The sequence below is a fragment of the Panthera onca genome, chromosome F1 (assembly GCF_046562875.1).
Source record: "Panthera onca isolate mPanOnc1 chromosome F1, mPanOnc1 haplotype 2, whole genome shotgun sequence".
NCBI classification, from domain to species: domain Eukaryota; kingdom Metazoa; phylum Chordata; class Mammalia; order Carnivora; family Felidae; genus Panthera; species Panthera onca.
The window spans coordinates 42,385,570-42,410,578 of NC_138355.1; the positions used below are offsets into that span (position 1 = coordinate 42,385,570).

Below are 25,009 nucleotides of genomic sequence, written 5' to 3' on the forward strand. Positions count from 1 at the left end.
GGAGGAAACTGGTAGTGCCGGGGGTGTCCCGCCGCACCGGCGTCCCAAAGCGGGAGAAGGGGGCAGTCTCGCCCCCCCGGGCCGGGGTCCCCAAAGGGTACCCATTCTCGCTGGCATCTTACCACCCCGCCATGGGGTCCCGCCCCGACTCTTGGATCGGAATCTCGAATCCCTTCTTGAGTCTTTCCCCTCTTTCCTCTGGGCCTTGGTATGCCCCAGGGGACAGATGTCTTGGGATCTTTAACATTTGGGATGCTGCAAATGCCGAAGTTAAATGAAATACCTCCCGGGAGGGAAGGCCGGGAGGAGGGTCGGGGAGAGAGAAGATGGCCTGGACAAACAGGTCCTGAAGCTTCGAGGCAGGAACGGGGGGCGCGGGGACAGGCGGGCGGCGCCAGAGCTCCATGGGACAGGTAAGGGGGAAAACTTAGGGGGACGCAGCGCGGGTGAACTGGGGGGCTCAAGCTCCTGAACCCGTGGTCCGTGGCCTGAGCGGAGCTGGCCCTACCAGGAACGGAGTGATTTACAAAGGGGGTGGGAATTTCAAGTTCCTACCCAAAGTGCACATTTCCGACTCCTCAACCCTTCTCCTTCGACCTTCCCCACGCCTGTGGATCCCCTGGCCAGGTTCCGGGAAGCCAGAAAGCAGCCAAACAAAAGGAGCAAAGTCTCGGGCCGCCTGGATGCGGAGGGGCGCGGTGGGGGAGGGGAGCAGGGTGGACCGGACAAAGGGGCTTTTTAAGGAAAGCCGAGAGGTCTGATTTCAGGGCGCATTCCTGGCTAGAACCCACTCCACCATCGCCTGCTGGAGGCGAACACCTTTCCCAGTGGGGACGGAGAAGAGTGGAGAAAGAAACCAGTTAAGGGACCCTCTTCCACCCTCCTTCGCCTTGAGGGTCCCGGGCTATTCCCCTTCTTTCTGCACTGCTGGCTCCGGCGGCTGACCATTGATCTGTTAATTCATTAAGTGGGATCTTAGGAGTGCCTGAGACTGTTCTTTGCTGGGTGCTGGAGGCAATGTGATGACGGTAGATGAGGCTCTTGCTTTCAAGAACTTCTAATCTCGTGTAGCAGAAGAAACTTAAAGGAACTTTTTGAAACTGTGGGAGTGGATGGCCACAGAGTGTGGAAGTTTCCTGATGCAGCACTTCTCCTTGGGAAGTGAAAATCCTAAAGAGATGCAGTTTTTCTCCTTTGAACAATCAGATTCCAAGTAGTCTGACTTTATTCAAGGACACTCCACGTCCTCACCAACTTGTGTTCTGGGTGTTGATGCTCTGGGGGTTGGGGCAGGGCACTGATCTGAGAACCCTGATCCCTTAGGCCAGCGGGCAGCAGGGCACTGAACCCCAGCCAGCTCCTGGGGGTACTACCCACCTCCCTTTTGGTATTTTGCGTTGAGTGGCCTGGCAGACAGTGAGATCCAACCCATTGGATCTAGGGTTCTTGGGAGAATTGGTTGGCTCGTCGCATTCCAGACCTCACGTTCTGCTGGGTCAGGAAATGCTGCATGTGAGTTTGAGGAGCAGGGGGTTTACAAAAATTCCAGAGGATCAATGCGGTGAGTTGATTATCTGTATTTCTCTCCTCTGAACTCAGAGAGGGGGGATTACCTGAAAGTGGGGTTCTTCACTGGGTCCCGGGCACCAAAGCATCTGTGGATAGAATTCAGAGCGTTTGTGAACTTAGGTGGGAAGAAATATCTTTATTTCACACCAACCTTTAACAAAAATTTAGCATTGCCTTCAATCATGAAGGCAAGAAACCATTGGCAGTAGCTGTGGCTTTGCCGTTGATAGAATTCACAGATAGTTTACGGTCACGTCGCAGTTGTTCTGTCTCGAAGCACCGTTTACATTCATCGCTTCTATGAAACTATCCACTGCCACATCCCATTTAACATTAATAAAGAAGCATTATATATTACTATGTGTTTGTTTTTAGAACTGTATTTTAATATAATTCGTTCTCCTGGTGATTCTCTTCATTTCTTTTTTGTGCATTAAAAAACATGCCATGGGCTGGTTCCAGAGATTTCCAACACCCCCCACCTGGAGCTGGGGGATGGGCAAGGTGGAAGAAGGGGACTAGTTCCACTCAGAGTCAATCTCTCTGTGTTTGTCTTCTTTGGAAGAATGTGACAAGCCAATAGGGGGAGGGGAGGGCTGCAGGCTCTTTGGGACACCCAAAGCTGGCTCCACGTCATGGGAGGGGTCTGCCCCCGGTTGGGGGGGGGGGGCCGTAGCCTCAGCCTGGGGAGAGGAGGAAGTGGTCAGCCTGGAGGACTCTGGGACTAGCATTGTTTGGAAAGAGGGTGTGTATAGGATGCGAAGGTGAGCTGGGTATGTGTGTAGGGACTGTGGGGGATGCAGGTGAAGGGAAGAAGGCAGACAGGAACTCCGTCGGTGACACAGCTCTGCTCTACAGGGGACACTTGGTGGAGCACACTTCTACCTGCCCAGCCACGGGGAAGGGGAGGGCGTTTGGAGATGGGGCTGGGGGAGGGGAGCAATCCAGAGAGATGCTGAGGTGCTGATACCCCAGCATGAAGGGACACAGTGGGAACATCAGAGTGGGAGAAAGGGAGGTGGTGCGATGTAAGCCTTGAGGGATGTAGTCCTTAATCTGTATCACGTCTGTGTGTTTTCCACGTGGAGCCACAGGTAGCCTTAGCCCTTGCTTCGCCCAATGAAGTGGGCTGAATTCTAAACAGTTTTGGGTTTGTCTGAGGACCAGTGGGGTGGGAGACCTGGAGGCTTGTTTTCTGTAGAAAACAAGTTCCGTTTCGGTCCCTGGTCCCTCATGTTTGGGGAGTGGATTTAGAGCCTGGGGTCCAGTGGCTCTCCTGTGGCGTAGGGGCTAGGACTGGGGTTCAGCTTAGTGCGCCGTGGACCCTGTTGAGGGATGGATGTAAGAAATAAATAGGCCTTGATGATCCTGGGAGGAAATGAGTAGGATGAAAAGAGAGACCACTCTTGCTTTCTTAGGGACCCTAGAGCCTTCCCATACGGACTTCCATAGTTACTGCCTTGCCTGAAATTTCCTTAAACCTGATTTGGGAGAGACAAAACCCAGGCCTTGCTTTCCATGACTGTGTATGGAAAGAGTCATGACCTATTCTTGTCATTCTGTCAACTTCTTGTTGGTATTCCCCATGGACAGTGGCCTTTCACCCTGCTTCTGGGGGTCTCGAATGCCTTGACCTCTCTCCTTGCTAGGGAGACTAAGGGTTAGGAGAGCAATTGTGCGCCCTAACCATTCACTACTTTTGCATTGGAGTCCCTTGAGGCCATGAAGACATGACCCCCGTTGCCTTCTTCTGGGGTTCCTCCACGGGGAGCCCCTCTCTCCCTCCTCACCCCACCCCCGGAAGCGTAGAGGCCCAGGAGCTGCCTGCTGGCAACAGCCACGGCAGGATTAGTTCAGGGAAGGACTTGCTCACCTGCTCCTCCCCTCTGACTCAAGTCGTAACAAGTAACCTGGTTCCCCTGGCCCGGTAGGCAGCCTAGGAGGAAAGGCAGCCTACAAGGAAAGGCAGGCAGGCCAGCAGGCGGGACCAGAGGGAGGGGCGGCCATCGGCAGCGGCAAGTAGAGAGCTGGAGCCAGGTCAGAGGAGAGCACAAGGGAGACTGGCCAGTGGCCTGGGACACCCTGAGGCGACATGCGACACCCCTCGGCCCCCTGACCTGGGAACGGGGGTGTTTCCTGGAATCCTGGACTAAACCCCAGAAGCAGGTGAGAGCAGGGCAGGGTGGAACAGGTCTTTGGGGCTGGGGGGCAGGCCGGCCCGGGAGTGGGGGGAGCCCCTGTAGTAGCCCTCGTCACCACCTCCTCCTCCTCCGCCTTGTGTCTGGGGCATGGGATGATAGGGGGGTGCTGGTGGGCCCAGATGAGGAGCCCCTTGCTGTGGGTTTGCTACAGTTTTGCTGTAGTCCCCAGGCCTCCGTCTCCACAGGAAGAAGCGAGAGGCCCAGGACCTGGTTTTGGGGGCACACGGGTGATCGAGGAGGGTCCTCAGTGGCTCAGCCTGAGGGACACAGCACTGGTGTTTCCCTTCCTTCCTCTATGCCTCTTCTTTCCTGTCTGCCTTTTCCTGGGGACATTGTTCAGTCAGGTGGACTGCTTCTTAGGACCCAGCCCTGGGGCTTGCCGCTTAGAGCTGAGGGTCTGGAGGGCAGGGAGAGATTCCTGCGTTGGGAAGGGGTTGGGCATGTTCCCTGAACTGCCTTTATCTGAAAGCAATGCCTTAAATATCTAAGGCTCAAGGGACTCCTGTGGTGCTGGTGGAGGCGGGAGCTGAGCAGATCCCTTGGGCTCCCGGGGCAGGGTCCCCACGGCCAGGAGGGCTGCCTTGGCAGGGCACATGAAGGCGACTGCTACATGGCTGTTTGGGGTTCCTGCTCAGCCCGGCATTGTCCAAGAGGTCCAGATTCTGAGCGGGGAGCTGGAAAGGGCCTTCCCTGGACACTGTCTAGTCTTTGTGTCCACGAGGAAAGGAGGCTGGCCGGGCCAGGTAACTTTCTCAGGACAACACAGGCAGTAGCCGAACTACAACTTGAAGCTCTCAACTTTGGGTCCTGTGTTCTTTGCGTCGCTTGGAGCCGTGAGTTAGCCCAGAGTGTGCCCGGCATCAGACCCTGGCAGCATGTGCCCTTGACCCTGGCGGTGAACACTGGAGGAGAGGGGGTGTGCCAAGGGGGCTCTCCTCTCATACCCACCCCTCTGTCCGCGTAACCCTACACACCGCACCAGTCAAGGAGGAAAGCAGGGGCTGAGCTATCGTAACTTGCCAAGGCAACTCCTTCGTGGTTAATAATTAATTAGCAAGTGTGACTAATTCATGGCTTTTCTCCCACATTACCTCCTCCCTTGTGCAAAGCAGAACGCTCACCGTGCTAGCTGAGACACCCTTGCTTCCTAGTTCTGGCTGGGCCCGGGCCCTGGCCCTGGCTTCTGGGGAAGGTCAGAGGCTGCCTGCGGCGGGTGGGAGGTGGGTGAGCCGCGTGCCCCTCTGTCCTGCTCTCATCTCCAGGGGGCATGAAGGTTTGGGAGGGATGGGCCATGCAGAGGTAACTCTCACACTAATTACCCTGTTCTGGGTTTCTAGAACACGGGCTGGTCTCTCTCTTTGGCATGTTTACAAAGGCCCTACGTAAACATTTCTTTTTTCTCTTTCTTTCTTTCTTTCTTTCTTTCATCCTATCATCTATTCTCTGGACTTTCTGGGAAAAATGAAATTTCACAGTGCAGGTACATATTGTTATCAGGGCCACCTTTTTATTGCTATTGCCCACGGTACTTCGCTGGGCTGTGCCAGTTATGGAGGTCTATAAAAGCGCTCCATCGGTCCTGCTCTTCCAGTCTCGAGAGGCAGAGGTCCTACTGGGGACCTGGCTGTGCGAAGTCCCTTCTCCCTCTCCGGGCCTTGCGCTGTGATCGGCTTTCCCAGGGCTGACTTGCCTCTGCTGTTGGCTGGTGGCAAAGGGGTGGAGCCCACCTCCTCCACCCCGTGGCCCTGTGCCGTGGGGAGGCAGGATAAGCTCCAGACAGAAACTCAGAAGGACTTTTGGACTGTTGCTCAATGGGCTGACTCAGTGAGGAGGTGGCTGGGCTCCCCTTCCAGACGGCCTGCCTGGGCTCCTCCCGCCCCTCCCTACCCCTGCTCCAGCCAACAGCTACCAGGCCGCAGCCAGCTGAGACCCTGACCCAGGGATGTGGGCTCGGTGAGGAGCAGGTGTTGTTTTGGAGACTGGTACCCCTAGCTGGGCCGACACACGCTGAGACTGTACCTGTGCCACCCAAGTGCTCCAGGGAGATAGAGGAGTGGGTGGACTTCTTGTCCTCGGGCGGCTTCCACTCTAGTCACACAGCCCCTCCCCCTCCCCCGTGACCCTGACACACACACACACACACACACACACACACACGCTGGGTCTCCTCTGGCTGTGGGGGATAGGGGATCTCAGCTGACTCCTCCTTGAGGGGTCTCCTAGACATAGTGGCTTGGGAATTATTTCAGAACTTTGGGACAGCTCTCTGGCACCTGCCTTTGGATGCATACCCTGGTCCAGAGGGCAGGGCAGCCTGGGCTGTGAGGACCCGAGAGCACAGGCTTGGGTGGGTACCCAGTGCCCAGCCAGTTTTGAAGTGTTGTCACCCACTGGGGCAGCGGGATGGGTCTCATGCCTCCTGGGTTCTCGGGCTGAGGACAGTCAGCCCCATGGCGATCGACGGCTGTGCCCCAAGAAGACATCTTCCCCTTCCTGCTTTCCTTTCCTCCTTGCTTTGTCCTCCCACCCATTTTTTCTTATCTTTTTCCTTTTCATTCTCTTTCTTGCTCTTTTCCTTGTCCTTGTCCCCAGTCTCAGTGGTCCCTGTGGCCACCACTGCTGTTGACTCTCTTGGGCTGAGAGGCCCCTCTCAGAAGGAGGAGGCAGGAGGCTAGGGTGGGCCCAGAGAGCCCCCGAGAGCGGCTTTGCTGGTGAGGCCCACAGAGCCTTCTCGGTAGCACCCCCAGAGCTGAGAACACCCCAGGCCAGACTGTTCCAGAAATATGGCCCTCACTTCCACTCCCCGTGCCCTCAGATATCTGATCCTTAGGCTCTGTTTGGAACTAAGGGGTTTCACATCTATCTTTTTGTTGTTGTTCTCTTAAAAGCTGGGGAAACTGCAGGCCACTGACACATCCTGGCTCAGCTTGGGAACGGTGTCACCCCTCCCTACTCTGTGCCCCCTCCTCCCAGAAATCCACCATGGAGAGTAAGGATGAGGTCAGCGACACTGACAGCGGCATCATCCTGCAGTCTGGTGAGTGGTTTGGGGAATCCCGCCACGTGGGCCCCCTTGCCCTGCCTCTCTGAGGCCCCAGGCCCCAGGCCCCAGGCCCCAGGGCCGGCCAGGCTGAGAAGCTGGAAGACTGGAGTAGGGGGAGGGCAGGAGGGGTGGGAGAGGCCTCTGCTGGGGGCTAAATACGAGAGGGACTGCAGTTTTCCTGGATGGTCTGGCCTGGAGGTGTGATCCTATCTGGAACAGGTCTCTGCAACTCTGGCCCTAGTGATTACTAAGAAGTAGAAAAATCTTATCTGGCTGATGGAAAGGTCCTGTCTCTTTGGTTGGCCTGAGTCTGTGGGCCTGGTCTGGTCCTGACAGAAGAGAAGAAAGAAGCATGTGTGTGAATGAGAGAGAGAAAAAGAGAGAGAGAGAGGGAGAGGGAGAAAGGAGAAGGAGGAGGAGGCAGCAGTGAATTGTGTGGGTGGAGGGTGGGAAGGGTGAGAACGGAGCCCTGACCGGGTAGCCCTCCCACCACCTGCAGATGGCCTGGTGAGGCGGCCCTTCCTTTTGAGCTGTCATGTTGCCACCTCGGACAGCCAGGAGATGTGGCGTTTGTGGTCATGACACAGGCCGCAGCACCTGAGATCTGCGATCAGCGGGCAGGCATGAGGCTGTGTGTGTGTGTGTGTGTGTGTGTGTGTACACGTGCGGGCCTGGGATAGTTAACGAGTGTCTGAGAGGGGCTTACCCACCTCGGCTTCCCTGAGCCAGTGCCCTGCGGCCCCCCTAGGCCCTGACAGCCCGGTGTCCCCGGTGAAGGAGCTGACCCACGCGGTGCGCAAGCAGCAGAGGGCCCTGGAAGAGCGGCTGGAGGCACACCTAGAGGAGCTGAAGAGACTCTGCCTCAGGGAGGCGGTGAGAGCCTCGGCCGGCCCCCGGTTCCTCCCAATAACTTGGGGTTAACCGGAGGAGCCCTAGAGCCACATCTGGGGATGTTTGGGCTGAGGGAAGGGAACCCCGTTTGTGAGAGAGTTCTGGAAATCAGGTGGGGGTGTGGTGCCTGGAGTCCCTGACCTGGGCCCTGAGCCGCCCTGAGCGAAGGAAGTAGCCAAGGTGGGGCCCCCAGACACGGGAGGGAAAGACAGAGGGGCTACAGGGGGAGTTGACAGAGGTGCCTGTGGGAATGTAACCAGGGCCAGAGTAGATCTCTGGCGGGGGTGAGCAGAAGGTAGAAGGGAAAGAGGAGGGAATGTGGAGGGTGCCCTGAAGAGGCCAGTGAGACAGGCCTGGGGGACGGGATGGGGTGGGGAGTGGGCAGGGGCCTCTGGGGAAGGGTGGGCACAGGCAAAGGGGGTACCGGCTATGCTTGGTTGGCCAAGGGCTGGGCAGTTGGAGCGGGGCCTGGCTGACGTTGCTTCCACTGCAGGAGCTGACGGGTGTCTTGCCGGCCGAGTATCCCCTCAAACCAGGGGAAAAGGCCCCCAAGGTCCGCCGCAGGATTGGAGCAGCTTATAAACTGGACGAGCGGGCCTTGCACAGAGAGGTGAGGCACCTCAGGGGGCTGTCTCTCACCCCCCCCCCCAAATGTTGATCCCTGAGCCAAGTCCTCACCGTCTGGAGGGGCAGCTTCTGAGGCACAGGGCCCTCTCCTGGTTTTTGGCAATCTCCACCACCCCCCGCCCCCCGCCATCACACCCAGTCAGGGTGCTCGGCTCCTTGTCGATGAGGGGCACCCACTCACATGTAGCCCAGTGGCCATGGGGAAGGTGTGTAAGAGCTGGGGACTCACGAGAGGACCCTGGGTTTGTTTGGGCCAGTAGGCAGAAGATCAGTTAAGAGCTCAACCACCAGCCCAGGGAGGCAATGGCCCATTTAAACAGGTTATTCTGGCCCCTAGGGCTGTCCTCTTTCTCAGCGGGGGAAGGCAGGTGGTGAGGGGGTGGCTCGGGCCCCGGGATCCCTTCCCCATGGTGCGAAAGGTGGCAAGTGTCCCCTGGGCTCACCTGCCCAGCCCTTGGGGTCAGGAGGGAGAGAGGCCCACGTTGGTGCCCGCTCTGCCCGGCTCAGTGGGCAGGTTGGCGGGTGGGTCCCCAGGCCGGCTTTTTGGGCCCACAAGTTTGCTCTCGGGCACCTCCCACCGCTCCACCTTCCACCCCAGGGCCCCAGGGCCGCCCGTGCTGCCATCTGCTTCCCGGGCTGGGGGTCCGTCGGGGCCCTTCCCTGGGTCCCCATGGCCACTGAGCCCCCTGCCTCTCCCACTCCTCAGGACCCCCTGAGCGGCCTGGAGCGGGAGCTAGCCCTGCAGCTGCAGATCGCCGAAGCGGCCCGCCGCCTGTGCCGGGAGGGGAACCTCAGCAGGCAGGCCCGCCGGCAGCGGAAGCATGCCATGCTGCAGGAGGAGAAGAAGCTGAGGGAGCTGGAGCGCTGCCTGGGCGAGCAGCGGCGCACCAGTGGGCCCCCTCCCGCCGCTGCCCTGCCCCTGGGCCGAGGTGAGCCAGTCGCCCTGAGAGTCCCGTCCCGGGCCACGCGGGCCTCGTGTGAGCTTAGGTGGGATGGCAGGTGGCATGGCCCCAGGGCCACTGCATTCGCCTTCATGCCCAGCACTGTGTTTAATAGTCCAGATTGGCTTTAGCTGGGAAACCTGCTTCCTCGGTCCACCTCTACCCCATCCTGACCCTCTGCAACCCCGACAAGCTGTGGCCCAGGGCTTCTCCATCCCGTGAGGCCCTCTCCCCCAATCTCCTTAGGAAGCATTCCATTCCTTCCACGTCCACCTCAAAACCCACGGCCCTCAAGAAGGCCTTCTAGGCAGAAAGGTGCTCCCCAGGCTGACTTCAAGCTTCTTCCCAGGGTCTATGCAGCCGCCAGGTCCACCCTCCTGCGCTCCAGGCCCCAGGGGCTGGCTTATATGGTCAGGAAGCGTGAGGCTGACGTGAGCCTGAGGCTTGAGCTGATGTGCTGTCCCCCGGCCTGAGCGAGGCTGCTCAGGGACCCAGGGCTACTCGTGGGATGTTTAGGTTGAAATCCAGCACCACCAGTGCCACACCCCACCATCCCTTAAGCATCTAGAACCACCCTGGTCAAGGGGAATCCCTCCACTTCTGCTCTTTGCTCTTACTGTGCCTCTAGTCTAGTCCCTGAGCCCCGTGGCCCAGAGACCTGGGGCTGTGGGGCACCTAGAAAGTCGTCCCTGTCCAGGACCTGCCATTATTGGACACCGGTGCACCCAGCCCGGGTTACCTTCCAACAAGTGGTTCTGAGCCCTCAGTTGTGCTGGCTTTGCCCTCTCCTGACACAAACCCAGCTTGTCAAGTCCACTCGCAGCCCTACCTTCTACTTCTCAGGGCATCATGCCCGTCGCTTGCCTCAACCCCTGGCCTCTCATGGGGCCCAGTTGTAGGGGAGGGACCTGGGGTGAAGAAGCGAGGGGTGACCTGGGGCCATCCTTGGAACTGGAGACCAAGGCCTTGGTCTGGGCTTGGGGAATTGTTTACTTCTCCCACACCCTCCGGCTCCTACCCCTGCACCTTGGGTTGGCTTTTCACAGAGGCTGCTCTCCTCTTCTGGTTGGGGACGCTCGTATTTAGAACCCCCCGTGCCCAGTGGCCCATGCTGTGGGCAAGGGAACGCTCCTAGTACAGGTCTCCAGAGTCCCCGCTGCCGCACGTTGTCTTGATGTAGGTGAGAAAGGGTGTGACCAGACACCTCCCAGGTCACCTCCAGCAGAAGCAGAGAATGAGGGAGGAGGTACCTCTGTGTGACAGTTGACCCAGTAAACCCAGGAGACCGTGCACCTGACCCAGGCTCAGATGGCCAGACTTCTCTGGGTCGACTGGCTCTGGCCTGGCTGCAAGACAATACTCGTGGTCTCCCAGGCTCAGATGGAAAAGAAGTTCTCCATCCTCCCTCCACTCCGACAGGATCCCCAGGACTTGAGCCCCCGCCTTGAAAGGCAGCCACTGACTTGGGTGTGGAAGTCCCTAAGGGGCTTACCTGCACTGTGCTGGTAGGGAGCCGGTGGGGGAGTGAGAAGTGCCCCTGTCCCAGTTTGCCTCAGCCCCTCCTGTGTCTTCTCCAGCCCCGTACTGCTCGGCAGCCTGCAGATGTTGGGGTGGCAGAGGGTGTGGGGGGATATCACACTGCTGCTGCCATTGTGACCAGTGATGCTTCTCGTTGGGGGTATGAGCGGGTCAGGACGTGCCTGGGGCTTTCGTTAACCTTCCATGGGAGACAGGCGGTTCTGAAACCTCGGTGCACTCAGCTGTAGAGAAGAAACCTGGGGTAGCGGGCGCCTTTCACCCTCCAGATCAGAGAAAAAGACGCGGCACCCTCCACCTTCAAACCCTGTCTTGCCGGTGGGCCTGAGGTCCTGGGTTCTAATGTCCTGCCTTGGGAGCGCAGGAGGAAGCAGCTCTAGACAAGTGATTCCTTCTCTGGCTCCTCGGCCCAGCTGTGCTTTCCCCAGAAGGAGGAAGTAGAAAGGGATTAATAATTAGTTAGTAGCTGAGAGGTGTTTTGAATTAAAAAGGAAAAAAAAGCAAACAGAAAAAAAAAAGAAAAGGAAAAGCCACCCTGCCCCCTTGGTCTCCACACAAGGCTTATTCAATTTAGGATAATTACTAATTATGCCAAGTGGGGGTAATTAGCTAGTACCTTGCAGGTGGCAGGGAGCAGTCAGGTGTTAAACTAATTCACCACAGTGAATTTGATGAGAAATCCCCCCCGCGCCCCCATGACACACACCTCTAATTTTAGTAGGTGCTCGGAATGCGTCTGTGGACTGACAGTACCTTCCTTTAGCAATGCTGTCTATTGGAATTTCTGCGGTGATGGAAATGTTCCATATCTGTGCTGTCTATAGTAGCCGCTAGAGTATACGAAATGTGCCTGGTTTGACCGAGGAACTGAATTTTTAATTTTATTTTATTTTAATTAACATAACCCCCATGCAGCTAGTGGTGACCCGTTGAACAGTGCGGCCTTTGAGAATGTGCAGAGTTGGTGGGTGTGACCTCTGTAGTTACCTCCTCACCTGGGGGGTCCAGCTGCCAGTGCTGCACTGAGGGCAGGGTGAGGTTGATCCAGGGCTGGGTTGGGGCAGTGTGGCTGAGACAGTGAGCGGCCCTCGGGAACCGCTGTGTTTGGCTGGCAGGTAGATGTGCTCCCTCCATGTCTTAACTCTACAAAAGCAGCGGGTCTCCAGATCACCCTCTTTGCATTGCATTTGTTTGGCCAATGAGTCTCTGACATGCTTGTTTTTATGAAGATTAGGGATGATGGGAGATGATGTCTCTCTTCCCAGATCATATAGTCAAACCAAAACACATGACACTAACCCCAGCTGCATCACGGGACCACGATAGTAACAGTCCCACAAATTCTTCAACTTGACAGATCTGTAAAAAAGAACACTCTTTATTCTCCGAGGTTTTGTAAAAGATCAGAGGCAGAGAACCAGAATTCAGTAAAAGGGTGTAGCCTCACTTGAACCCCAAAGCAAAGGCCAGTACGAGCCAAGCACAGCATGGCCTAGCTGGCTACTTGGGAGTCGGCCCAGCTCCTTGGGCAGTATGCCCTACGTGGTTTAAGAACTACCCTGGGTAGAGTTTTTTTAATTCATTTAAGTTGTGGAGCAAAGGTTGACAAACTTCTATAGAGGCTCAGTAGATATTTTAGGCCTCATGGGCTATAAGGTCTCTGTCACAACTACTCAACTCTGCCATTGTGGTGCAAAAGCAGCCAGACCTTATGTAAATAAATCTGTAGCTGTGTTTCGATAAAACTTTATTTATAAAAACAGTTAGTTAACTGTATTCAGCCCAAGGGCCCATAGTTTACCAGTCCTGGTACAAAGGATTTTAAGATGGCTGGAATTGTTTAACTGTCTTAGAACTTTCTGGATAATGACTTATGCATTAGATGCTAGCTAACAGGAGAACCCATAAATGGTAGGTAGCGGTGACAAGCCAGACTCTGGTCAGACTGTCTGGGTATGAATTCTGACTCAATCCACCTTTTGGTGGATTGGCCTAAGCCATGTTACTCAGTTCCTGCAAGCTTTGGTTTTCTTAGCTGTTACATGATGATAATAGTGTTTACCTTACACGGTGGTTATGATGACATAAATTAATATACATAAAGTACTTAGAAAACTACTGGTACAACAGAAATATTGGCTATTGTTAATTTCCCCTCATCATTGTTATCAAACATAGTTGAAAATACTTTGTGAATTCCATCCAGGTCAGTAGAGTATTCTCAGGGTCTAAATGTTTCAGTTTGTTCAAGGGCAATGGCAAATGTAAGTTCCCTCTGATTTCCTGGGTCACAGCTGCTGTTGCGCCATGCAGAAATGTCACACTCCCATTTCATGCAAGTGACTTGCCATATCACCAATTGAAGAATCAGATCGCTGTGAATTGATCCCACAACTCCACAACTCAAACTGCCACTTTGCGCTGCTCTTGGTACTGGTAATGCAGGGCTTCTCAGATTTGGGGTCTTTGAGTTGAGTTGTATTCATGATCTCAGAAGACTATAGAAACATTAGGCAAATTATTTCCATCCCAAAGGCCTTCCAGAATGACACTTCGCCTTTCCCTTCCACTGCTGGGAAACCCTGTCAGAAAAAGCCCTGGCTTTTTTTTTTTTTTTTTCTTACAGACAGGGAAACTGAGGCCTAGAGCATTGCAATGGCTTATTCAAGGTTGTGTAGCTAATGGAAGAGCTAGGATTGAAATCAGGCTTCCCGTTTCCTCCTAGCTTCTGATTTTTTTTTCCACTTCCGAGTAATAAATTCATATCTAACATAGTATTTAGTACACAGTTGGTATTTCCTGATACGGGATGCTATCGGGAAGGGGGGTGGGGTCAATACTGCCGGATAAGCCAGATCTAGGAGTTGATTTCCTCACCTCTTTCTCTCCTCTTTGACTTTTCCAGAGCTCAGCGCCTCAGATGACAGCTCTCTATCAGATGGGCTGCTCCTGGAGGAAGGTGAGAGGGGTAGTTTAGGGCCTATTGTCAGGATTGGGCTCATAACGGAAGACAGTGGGGCTTTGGCAGAGTTCACTGCTGAGGACTTCAAATGGGGAGTGGAGATTTATTGAACTAGTGAAGGCAGGAGTGCCGGGCTGGGCTCCAGGTCTCTGCTCCTACTTGATGCTAATTTCTATGTGCCCTTGCACACATTCATTTGAGGGTGGGGATGTGCTGACCCTTTGCCATTCTAGAAGTTCAATCATTTTGACAGGGAAGGAAAAGGTGAATTCTAGCAGAGCCTATGGGCTCTGGGGTCCCTGCCTTTGCCCTGGGACCCTAAGAGCCATCTGGCCACAATCCTTGCCCTCTTTGAATAGAGGATGGCACTGGGGAAGGAAACACTGTCCATCGATTAAGAACCCTGTTTATAAACCTTAAGGATGCTGGGGGTCAAGGTGGACCAAGAGGGTAGCGCAGTCCTATGTAGGGGAGTGTCCAGGTCAATAAGGAAATAGTGCACCTGGGCACAGCATGAACAAGAAAATTAGGTAAGCGGAAAGGTAGCTGCAGATATAATACTAGGAGCAAAGGTTAGAAGGTGGAATGATGTGAACTAAAGGCAGTCAATCTGGGGAGGTTTCCTGAAGGAGGCAGGTGTAAAATAGAGCTATGGGTGAGGAAGTCCCAAAGGAGAACAAAACATTTTTGAGCATCTGGGCCTGGAGCCACAGCCCGGAACAGCCAGATAAGCAGCCGTGGGAGGGAGAGCAAGGCGTGGGCCACGGAGGTTCTTGTTGGGCCGATTTCCTAGCCACTGCCTTCACCAGGTTTCTTTTCACTCCCCGCAGAGGAATCCCAAGTGCCAAAACCTCCCCCAGAGTCCCCAGCTCCACCTTCCCGGCCTCTCCCACCCCAGAGCCTGGAGGGGCTGAAGCCAGCAGGACCTGAGACTGGGGGCCTGGAGCGGGCCCCCATCCAGAACAGTCCCTGGAAGGAGACCAGCCTGGACCACCCCTACGAGAAGCCCAGAAAATCTTCTGAACCCAATAGCGAGTCCAGGTCAGGACGGGGAGGAAGGGGAGGGCTGGAAGTGGGTGGGAGCTGTGCTTGGCCAGGGGGGTACAGGCAGGGCAAGGCGTGGGAGACTGCCCCTCTCCTTAACTGTGTGATGATGAGAGGTGTGAGTTTTGGGGCCCCCTTCCACTGTGCCCCCTTCCTCTGCACAGCTTGAGGCCCTGAATGGAGGCATTCTTGCCGCTGACCTGTCCCTAATTCTTTTGCAGCAGCCCAGCCACCACGCCACAGGACGGGCCCGGTGCCTCCAGCCTATGGCTGCTGGAGCCTGCCTCCTACCATGTGGTTCCCATCCGCAGCGTTCCTGGCCAGCGGCAGGGCCGCACCAGTGCCCCAGCCACCCCTGAGATGCAGGGGAGGAGGGGCCAGGCGCAGTCTCTGAGGTAAGAGACAGGTCACCCCAGAGATGCAGGGGGAGGCGAGACCCACTATTGAGAGCTTACATTTGGAGGGTGGTGGCTTCTAGGATACAGGTGGGACTGGGTGACACATGGCTAGTGCTGTGGCTTCTCCATCCCTTCTTGGGGCACCTCTCAATAGAGGCTTTGCCACAATCAGCAAAACCAGAGGCAAGTCACTTGTGAAGCAAGCTGTTTTCTGCACAACCCAATTCAAGTTCCGCCCCCCCCCCCCCAACCTATATTCTCCTATGGCACAAGAATATGTGCCTTGGTAGATACTTTTGCAACTGTTTAAGATTGTTGTATTACTGGTCGCTGACAGTGGATGATTCACTCTCTCAATTGATGTGCAGTCGATTCTCATTATTTGTGGGAGTCTGGCATCCTATAAAGTCACCGCAGATAGTAAAGTAGCAATACTGAACCATTGCTCCTAGGGAAAGCACAGGGTGAGGCTCTCGAGAGCTTCTGGTCACAACATTTTTGTCAGTCGATCAGTCCATAACCTTGTTTTATGTGTGTTTCTGTTGAAAGACACCTTATTTAATATATGCTGTTGACCCATTAACATTGAACTGGCCAATGGCACTGTCACTCATGCCCGAATAAAACTCATCTCCTATGTATATTCTACTGAAGGCACCTTCATAGCCTTCCTGCCCTTAGGATCACCAGACAGCACTTCAGCACTATGCTTAGGGCCATTTTAAACAGTGAAGTCACCAAGAAAAAGTACAAGAATATGAAACGCGTGACACTAAATAGACTGTGGCAAGAATACTCGTTTATGGTACGAAAGCCGAAACGAGAAGTCAGAGCATTGCCTTGTTCAGTCTCGGCTGGGAATGTGCCTATTGAGCATGTCAAAGTCTTCACCATTCTGTGTGTGCGTCCACAAATGACCGCAAAAGTATTGTGCGTGTTGACTTTGAGGCTACAAATGCATTTTGACTATGGGGGGGATTGGCAAATACAGAATCTGCAAATAATGAGAGTCAGTTGTATGTTATTTTCCAAGTGCTTTATCAGTATTCTTGGTGATAGTTTCAGTGACAGCGTTATGAAAGGCACTGTTAGCTACACCCCACGGAAAGCCCTGGGCACCAGTGCTGGGCTCTTCTGTCAGTTTAAATTCACTCATCAGGCAGCACTGGACTGGGTGCAGCCTGGGACAACTGCTCTCAAGTCAGGCCATGAATTTTATATTTGACATACTCCCAGGGCTATTTTACAAACAGTGCCTTTGTGCAAACTGGGAAAAGGGGCTGGGTTTCAGCCCCTGAGGGTCTTGGGCTGCCCCCTTGTGGAGGGTCGCCCTGCGTGCAGTCCCCCTATGGTAGTTTGGTGGCGCCGCCAGAACAGCATGACACAGAGTGGGTGGCTTAATGACAGGGATTTATGGTCTCACCGTTCGGGAGGCTGGAAGTTCAAGATCAGGGTGGGGTTGGTTTCTTCTAAGGCTTCTCCTTGGCTTGTGCATGGCCATCTACTTCCTTCACACGGTCTCTACCACATGACAGCTTTACAGGTCCGGCTTAGATACCTGACCACGGATTTTGTGGGTGTCATGTGGCTGAACACAGGGTCCCTAAAGCAGCTGAAAATAGCCCACGTGGCCGTGGCACGCTTTGCACAAAGCACAGAAGTGTGAATGCAGCAGGAGGGATACGTTGAATGGCACACCAGGCCAGGAGGGCGTCTGGATGCTTCCTGGAGGGGGGTGGGGGAGGTTTGTAGAGCGTCTGCCTCACCTGTTTATCTTCACCCCCCCCTCCCCCCCCCCCCCCAAGGCCCAAAGGACTAGATTCGGCCTCCCCGACTCAGTGCGTCTCCCCTTCCCCCCCTCAGGATGGATTCCTTCCGGGCGGGTCCCGAGGGCCGAGGCCGCAGCGCCTTCCCCCGCCGCCGCCCCACTCACTACACGGTGACGGTGCCCGACTCCTGCTTCCCCCCGACCAAGCCCCCGCTGCCCCACCCCGCCTACCACTCCTGCTCCGAGGACAGCGGCTCCGACGTCTCCAGCATCTCGCACCCCACGTCGCCGGGCAGCAGCAGCCCCGACATCTCCTTCCTGCGGCCCCTGTCCCCGCCCGAGCCGCCCCGTCCCCGCGGGGCCTGGGTCCCGGCCGGCGCGCACTACCCCAAGCTGCTGCCGCCGCCCGGGCGCTACGTGCTGGTGGCCGAGAGCCACCTGCCGCCACCAGGCGAGTGGGAGCTGGGCCGCGCCGCCCTGGGCCCCGCCTACGAGGAGGACGCGGCCGCGCTGCGCTGGCAGCGGCTGGTGGCCTCCCGCGGCCGCCTGGTGCGGACGCCCTCCCTGAAGGACAGCCCCGCGGGCCGCGCGCTCAGCAAGGCGGCCGTGTCCGAGGAGCTCAAGTCGTGGCACGAGCGCGCGCGCCTCCGGAGCGGCCGCCCGCACTCGCTGGACCGCCAGGGGGCTTTCCGCGTCCGGAGCCTGCCCCCCGGGAGAGAGGGCTTCGCGCGAGCCCCAGCTCCCCGGACACAGGTACGGGCGGCCCCGGGGTCACGGGGCCTTCCAGCTGGGGGCGGACTGCGATTCTAGCGGGCCCCAGAGTAGAGAGGTTTGATGCCACTAGGCTGGTGGCCGCGCCGTCCCCAGCTGGGAAGGACAAGCCACAGAACCTTTCCTCTTGGCTTTGGAAGGCACTCGTGACACCCCCCCTTCCCCCCACGCACCTCCCAATTTTGCCTCTGGCTCAAGAGCGCTCACCCACGTGCACTGGTGGAGGTAATCCTGGAAGAGAGCGGGGACTCTTTTCCTTACGGGCTCCACAGATGATCCGCAAAGCAGATAAGCCTGTATTCAGAAGCAGAAGTCCAATCCGAATTACCCCCCAAGTTTCCTGATGTGAAGGCCCAGGACAAAGGGAGAGTCTGGACACGTGTTTGCAGAAGCCAGGACCTGTGATTGCCTGTGGGTCCACGTCCCCTCCGGTGGCCCTCCTGGCCGCAGGGCTGAGAAGCAGGGTGGCTAATGGTTAAGTGCACAGGCTTATCAGCCTCTCAAGCCAGGCCACAGGGCGGGGGGTTTCAAATCTCAGCCCTGCTCCCTGGAAGGGATATTAATGTTTGGACAACTATGTCAGAAGGCCATGAACTTTAAATGAGTTATTATGTGTAAAATGATCAGAACAGTGTAGAGTAAGTATAAGTAAGCGGGATTCTTATTCGCCAAGGACCAGATTGGTAAGGTAGACGTGAGGTAAGGCTGCCCACTCTGGTTTCAGTGACCCAGTTTCTTCATTCTGGAAGTAGGGATAATACATATGCGTCTTGTCTTCTTTCTCCCTGGCATGGAGGGCTCTGCAGCCTCCAGAAGTTACCAACAGGCTGCTTCTTTGAGACCCAAGATCCCTACCAGGCCCAGCTGCACATCCCTCCCCCACCCACCGGTCTCTGGGCTGCAGCTGGCATCCTGGCCTGGCAGCGGCCTGGCCTGGGTCCCAGGCCGCACCCTCCAGCTGACGTGCTTTTGCTTTTCCCTTCCTGCCAGCTTGGACCTGTCCTCAGCCCAGGCCCAGCCTATCCCAACCTGCCAGACAGGGAGGGTGACAAGAAGTGAGCCCAGGAAATGCGGGGAGGAGGAGGGCAGGGCGCCTGACACACCCCAAAGAAAGTGGAGTGGAAAATGGATAAAGGGTGATCACTGGGGGACATAGAACCTCCTGGAAAGGCAGGGGCTGAGTGCCTGGGCCCCTGTAGCTGCCAGTCAGTGTCCTTAAGGGAAAGGGATGGTGTACCTGTGTTTGCTGTTTGACATTTCTACCTGGTTTGCTTACAGATCTCTCCTTTCTTCCTGACCCCGGCAGGTGACCACAGTGTATGTGCCCCGGAGATCGCCCGAAGGGGCCCCTGTGCAAGTCTTTGTGCCTGAGAATGGCGAGATCATCAGCCAGGTGTAACCAAGGCCGGGTGTCACCGTGTGCCCTGAATGCCTCGACCTGGCTGCCGGAAAAGACTGTTCCACAGCAGAGCTGGAGCCGAGACCTCCCTGCCTCGAGTGCCTTCTTCGGCTCCTTTACCCCATCGCGGGTCGATGACCTGGAGCTGAGCCTTTTTTTTTTTTTTTTTTTTTTAATGTCTTTTGTTCAGAAACCCTGGCCTTAGGATTTATATTGTGATTTGTCCTCAAGATCCCAATAATATGATGATGCTTTATTCCCCAGAGCTTGGTCTACTGGACTTGAGGCATTGCCTGTCTGACTGACAGCATTTGTCTCCTTCTGCAAGACAAGTGGCAGGGGACACGTGGAGCAGAGAGGGCCACGTCGGGATTCCTCACAGACTATTCTCTGGCTCAGAGCACGTCCCCGGAGAACAGCTCCTGTCTCACTGCAGCTGGAGGCACACTAGTGCGCCTCACCACCCCCATTTCCCAGCTCTCTGGGTACTGTAGGGGTGCCTGACAGGGGGAGAATCTTCTTCCCCCTTTATAATGTGCTCTGTGATGCACACACGAAGTGGTAGGTTAAAGACCACACATCCTGGTGGAGTATTGTCTCCCGGGCCCTATTTTCCTCACCCCATAACCCCCTCTGGAGGGCCCCCAGTCACTCACCATATGCTCTCTGTGCCGTGTGGGCTCCCACATCTACCCAGACCTCTGAGCCTTACGTTTGAGGCTTCACCGGACCGTAGCATTAGGAGGCCCGGGCTGGGGGCTGGCCCGTGGTGGTGTTTGGTGGAGAGCAGCCCACGCTTTGACCACCGTCTCTGGGCATCGTGAGAGCTTGCAACCCCACCCATTTCTCTGTCATCTTTTCATTATCGTCCTAAAAACGAAAACCTTCCAGATATCTTTGGAGAGGCACACTGTTGTGGCATGTTCTCCTAGGAGGGGGTAGGGGTCCCTGTCCTTTTTACCCCTCACCCAGCTGTGCTTCTGCTTTTGAGACTGGATTTCCTTGAAAGAGGGCAAGTCCTTGTTTTTACCAATATGGGAATACTCACTCTTAAGGGTGTTCATTAATCATCCCATCTGCTAAGACTTGAGCAGGCCTGGACACTTCCTGTGCTAAGACCATCCGATAGTCTCTGGGTTCTCGTCCCAGGGCCTTTTTGCTGCCTGGTCACATACTCAGATCTCCTGCCTCAAGGAGAAAGCACAGAGTTGAAGCTTGGTGGTGTTAGGAAGAACGGAGTTCTGATTCTGCCCATGCAGACCCCTTTCCCCTCTGAGTGGCCTGGACTTGGACAGAAACTACAAATACAGCTTAAACCCCCAATCACTTTGATGCCTGACCCCAGAGAAACACAGTTCTCCCCACTGGACAGAAGGCAGTGTAGCCAACTGCACAAGGGTGCCGAGGGAGGAACTTAGGTGGCCTGTCAGGAATCCGGGGGAGGAGAGGAGAGCCTGAGGGGAAGCACCCGCATTTCTGTCACTGCCCTCTTACCACATCCTGCAGCTCCCTCCTTTTTGGGTGGACTCTGGCCCCATTATGTTAGAATGTCCTAGTTCGGATGCTGTTCTCTTCCATTTTATCTGAGTGCCTGTCCCTGGTGTAAAGCTATCTCCCCTCCCCGTGTCCTCCTGGGAGCCCAGAGCTCCTAGGCTGAGCCAGGAGACATCCCAGCACCGCCCCCCCCCCCACCCCCCACATGAGGGTCCTTTATGTTAACTTATTGGTCCTGTGTAATGCCTGGTGCAGTTGCGAAGTGGCTGCATACTTGGCTGCGGGGCTGGAACTGTGTGGGTTTTAGTGCCAAATATGTCAATAAAGTCTGTTCTTTGTGATTGGCCTGAGCTGATGAAAGGTTCTTTTGTGCCAAGTTTTCTGAGCAGAGGTTTTGCCCAGCCCTCAAGATGCCTGCCCAGGGAGGCAGAGTCGCCTGGTCTCCAGCGCGTCTGGCCTGGTCCCTGGGGAGCAGGGGGATGGCCGGGGTGGTAGAGGTTCTCTGCTCCCTGGCAGGATGGAATGAGGAACAGTCCCTGCCAGAACTCCTTAGGTCTCCAGGGCCTGAGGAGATGGGCTCTGGGAGCCACTTTCTCAACGGCAGGGACTTCCGCTCCAGGAAGTCTGAAGGCTTCCCCCAGGCCAGGCTAGGCAGTGGATGGCGATGAGTGGGGCTGAGTCTCCTGTTCCTTGAAGCGGTTCTAGGAGCTCTGGCCTGCCCAGAGTGGAGGTTTCCGTGAGAAATAGGAGCTTCTCCAAAGCTCTACAACGCAGGAGTTTCCTTGGGGTGGTGGGGGGAGGTGCTTTCCACAAGGTCTCCTCCCCCACATCTGGGCAGGGTTGCCCACAGCCCCTCCCACCTGGGGGACCTGCGCGGGGAGGGGGAGGGGAGGGGGAGGAAAGCTCCAATTCAGCCCACTTCCCTGCCGGCCCTGCAGGGGCCGCTATAGGACCCGGAGCACAGCGCCCCCTGGAGCCACGATGCCCAGGAGAAGCGCGTGCCCTTGATCTGAGGTGCCCGGTGTGTCAGGTAAAGGGGTCCCTGCCTGCCTGTCCCTCTCCACAGCACACAGAGGGCCGATGGCTACGGGTAGGGGTGACTCCAGCCTGGCCCTGGATGCTGAGCCCTGGGGACCGGGGGAATCTGTGGGCTTCAGGGGCTTGGCTTTCTCAGGCTTGGGGGAGACTCCATTCTGGGTAGAGGTGCGTGGGTGGAGCAGGTCTCTAGGGGTCTCTGGAGGAGTGAGCGGCTTAATTGTGGACCTAAGGATCTTCAACTTAACCGAACTGCTCATAACAGGGCGCTTGATTCTGTATTGTAGACAATTGGGATGAGTTAGGCCCAGGGAAAGCGACCAAGTGCTGGGGAGTTCCGAGGGGGCAACCAGTCAGAGGAGGAAGCTCCCCAGCCACAGGACTGACAGAGACCAGCTAACACATGGGGACACAAAAGAAGGCAGGGGCAGGCCCTCTGTCAAGGCTCTTCTAAGAACAGCCCATAATGGGATACACAAGTTTGGGGACCCCAAGGGCAGGGCAGTGAGAGAACTGGCTCAGGCAGTGGTCTCCTGGTCCACGAGAAGATTTTCCTGGGCAGTGTCTGGGGGCGGGGACAGATATTTAGGGGCTCTTAGCTCCCCTACCACAGGGCAGAATGGGATTGATGAATTGGGGAAGGGGGACAGAAGTCTCTGGTATAAGGGAGCTTTAGGATTTTATTCTATTTTATTTTTTTAATGTTTATTTTTGAGAGAGAGCGAGAGGGGGAGGGGCAGAGAGAGGGGGAGACCAAAAACCCCGGGCAGGCTCTGCAAAGTCAGTGCAGAGCCCAAGGTGGGGCTCGAACTCACAAACTGAACCTGTGAGATCATGACCTGAGCTGAAAACAGGAGTTGGATGCTTGACCCACTGAGCCACCCAGGCACCCTGGGAGCTTTAGGATTTTAGCAACAAGACTCCCAGAGTCAATTTGACCCAGAGGCAGAGGGACGGACATCATTGGTGCCTGATTCTGTATTTTAGACAGTAGTGATGAGGCCCCAGGAGACCACGTCTGCAGCTGAAATTTGCCCTTGCAGGTCACGCCCTGAATGGAAGACTCGTAAACAAGTCGGGATGAGTCAGGGCCCTTTCCGAGGGTCGCATATCTTCCCATGGGGGAGGGAAAGGGAGCTGACGGTGAGAAGCTGGCACTGGCATTGCTCAGCCAGTTCTTTTCTTGTAAATGTCCTACCTCGCACAGCTTCACCCCTCGGTGGAGAAGCTGTATCCCTAGGAAGGAGCGTCTAACGCCTGACCTGGCTACTGTCCTCACAGGCTGCAGGCTGCTGCCCCAAGGATGCAGATGAATCCATATCCTCGCAAGCACCAATTAGGCAGAGTCACCTTTTTGCGATCAACTCACCAAGTCTCTTGGAATCCTGACTTAACGGGTGAGCAGTTGGCCCCAGACCGGGCTGTGTTTCAACTCATTGCAGTTCCAGAGGTGAAGGTGATAGGCCCAGCCTTTGCTCGAGATGTCACCTGGTGGGCACGAGCCTACCCACTTCCGGCTGCCTCCTTCACAGCTCTGGGCTCGTGTCCGTCTTCAGAACTGCCTCCGTGAGGAGCCTGGAGCCAGGCGGGGAACAGGATGCTGGGGCTTTGAATTAAAGCTCACCCAGCTCACAGATGTTCAGGGAGCCAACTCCCATGCCCCCCTGCCTTGTGCATCTCTATGCCTGTCTCAGCTGAACAGCCAGACTGATCTTGTTAAACAAAAGTCAGACCATACCACTCTTTTACTCAAAGCCTATCCAGGGCTTCTGTCCCATTCAGGGCCAAAGCCCGAGTCCTTACAGTAGCCCTTTCCATAGGCCTTGAAAGGCCTTTGTGACGTGTCCCGTTACCATTCCGCTTCTGTCACCTACCATTCTCCTTGCTCCCTCCACTCCAGGCACACGGTCCTTGCTTTCCATGAGCATGCCAGGCATGATCCTGCCTCTGGGCCTTTGCATTTGCTGTTCCTTGGGCCTACAATGCTCTTTCCCTAGATATCTGTATGGTTTGGTCCTCATGTAAAGGACCAGCCCTTCAAGACTTCTCAAATTGAGTCAGTGAGCTTTTCTCTGTATAAAAACCTATATGAGCAAATACAAAAAGAATACCTTTAAAACAATAGTAACCAGAGTTTCCGTGAAGGAGCCATTTGGCCTGTAAGCTCTACTTTAGAAGAGGGCCTTTTCCCTAGAAGATGCTCAATAAACAGATGCCAAAGAATGAATTTATTGATTTCCCTGCTATGTGCCAGGGATTCTCCTGATATTTTACATGAATGAATGAATTCAGACCTCACCACAATAATACATACTGTGATTATCATCCCCATGTGAAGATGACAGAACTGAAGCTGGGGACATTCAATTTGCTCTTTACATGCATTCATCCATTTAAGCCTTACAACGGTAATAGTTAACCATCATCTTTGCCATCGTATGGATGGGGACATACAAGTTGAGAGGGTTTGCTTTGCGGAAGCTCACGGAGCCAATAAAGTAGAAGAGCTGAGCTTTGAACTCAGGCAGTTTGGGGTTTGACTGCTGTGCTATGGCTTTAAGCCCCACCCTCAGTGCGCTCTGCTGGCTGGGGAACGTGACTTGGCCTGAACCCAGGTCTGGTTGCTTCTGTTGCTTCTCGCTCTAGAACTGCTACCATCTCCAGCCTCTTGATTCACCCCTCCTGACACCCTGGGGGTGCTCAGTCTGCATTCTTAGCGTGCCCCCCCTCCCCCCCAGCCTCTGGGGCCCTCCTCGGGGAGGCTTTCCCAGAGGGCTCTACCAGCCCAATTGACAAGGGAGGTTCCAAGGCTCATTTGAGATTTCAAGTCCATTCACAGGATTTCAAAGCCTGTCTAGGAGAGCTCCAGTAATTCGTGGCCACTGGGGGTGACTTGAAGATCTCTCTCTTCATAATTACCCTTCTATATCTGGCCATTCGTGATGCAGACACCTGTCCATTGTCAGACCTGCCTCTGTGAGAAGCCAGGAGTCTTACCTGATTCCCCACATGATTGCTTTTCCACTTAGTCTTCAGAGATCCATACCAGGCCCTAGATCTGGAGAAGCTGGTTCTTGGAGCTGAGATACCCGCCCAGGCCCTGGTGGTTTTGAACCTTCTTGGCAGACGATAGGGGGATAGGATGGCCCTGCTTTCTTGTTCCATCTGAGGTAATCAGCCAGCCTCCTCCCAACCACATCCCTTTGCAGGATTGCGCCAGTCAGAAAGAGAAGCTTGTGAGTTCATCGACGAATTTCTAGAAGAAGGACAACTGGTAAGGAAATTGTCTGGACCTTTTGAGAGCTGAGGAGAAAGTAGAAAAAAATGAGA

The 25,009-nt window shown here is 55.5% G+C and overlaps 1 protein-coding gene across 2 annotated transcripts; it reads left to right on the forward strand.

Annotated features, from left to right (window-relative positions):
- Window positions 1-237: 237 nt before the first annotated feature.
- Window positions 238-20,985, forward strand: INAVA (innate immunity activator). 2 transcript variants are annotated; one of them, XM_060644056.2, is made up of 10 exons: window positions 238-413; window positions 6,659-6,807; window positions 7,562-7,686; window positions 8,198-8,314; window positions 9,038-9,260; window positions 13,714-13,767; window positions 14,601-14,811; window positions 15,036-15,209; window positions 17,076-17,733; window positions 19,058-20,985. In XM_060644056.2, the coding sequence occupies exons 1-10, from the start codon at window positions 253-255 to the stop codon at window positions 19,148-19,150; spliced, it is 1,965 nt and encodes a 654-aa protein (XP_060500039.2). In that variant the 5' UTR covers window positions 238-252; the 3' UTR covers window positions 19,151-20,985. The 2 variants fall into 2 exon arrangements, with proteins under 2 accessions (XP_060500039.2, XP_060500040.2); XM_060644057.3 differs by lacking the exon at window positions 238-413 and adding an exon at window positions 3,496-3,735.
- Window positions 20,986-25,009: the final 4,024 nt, after the last annotated feature.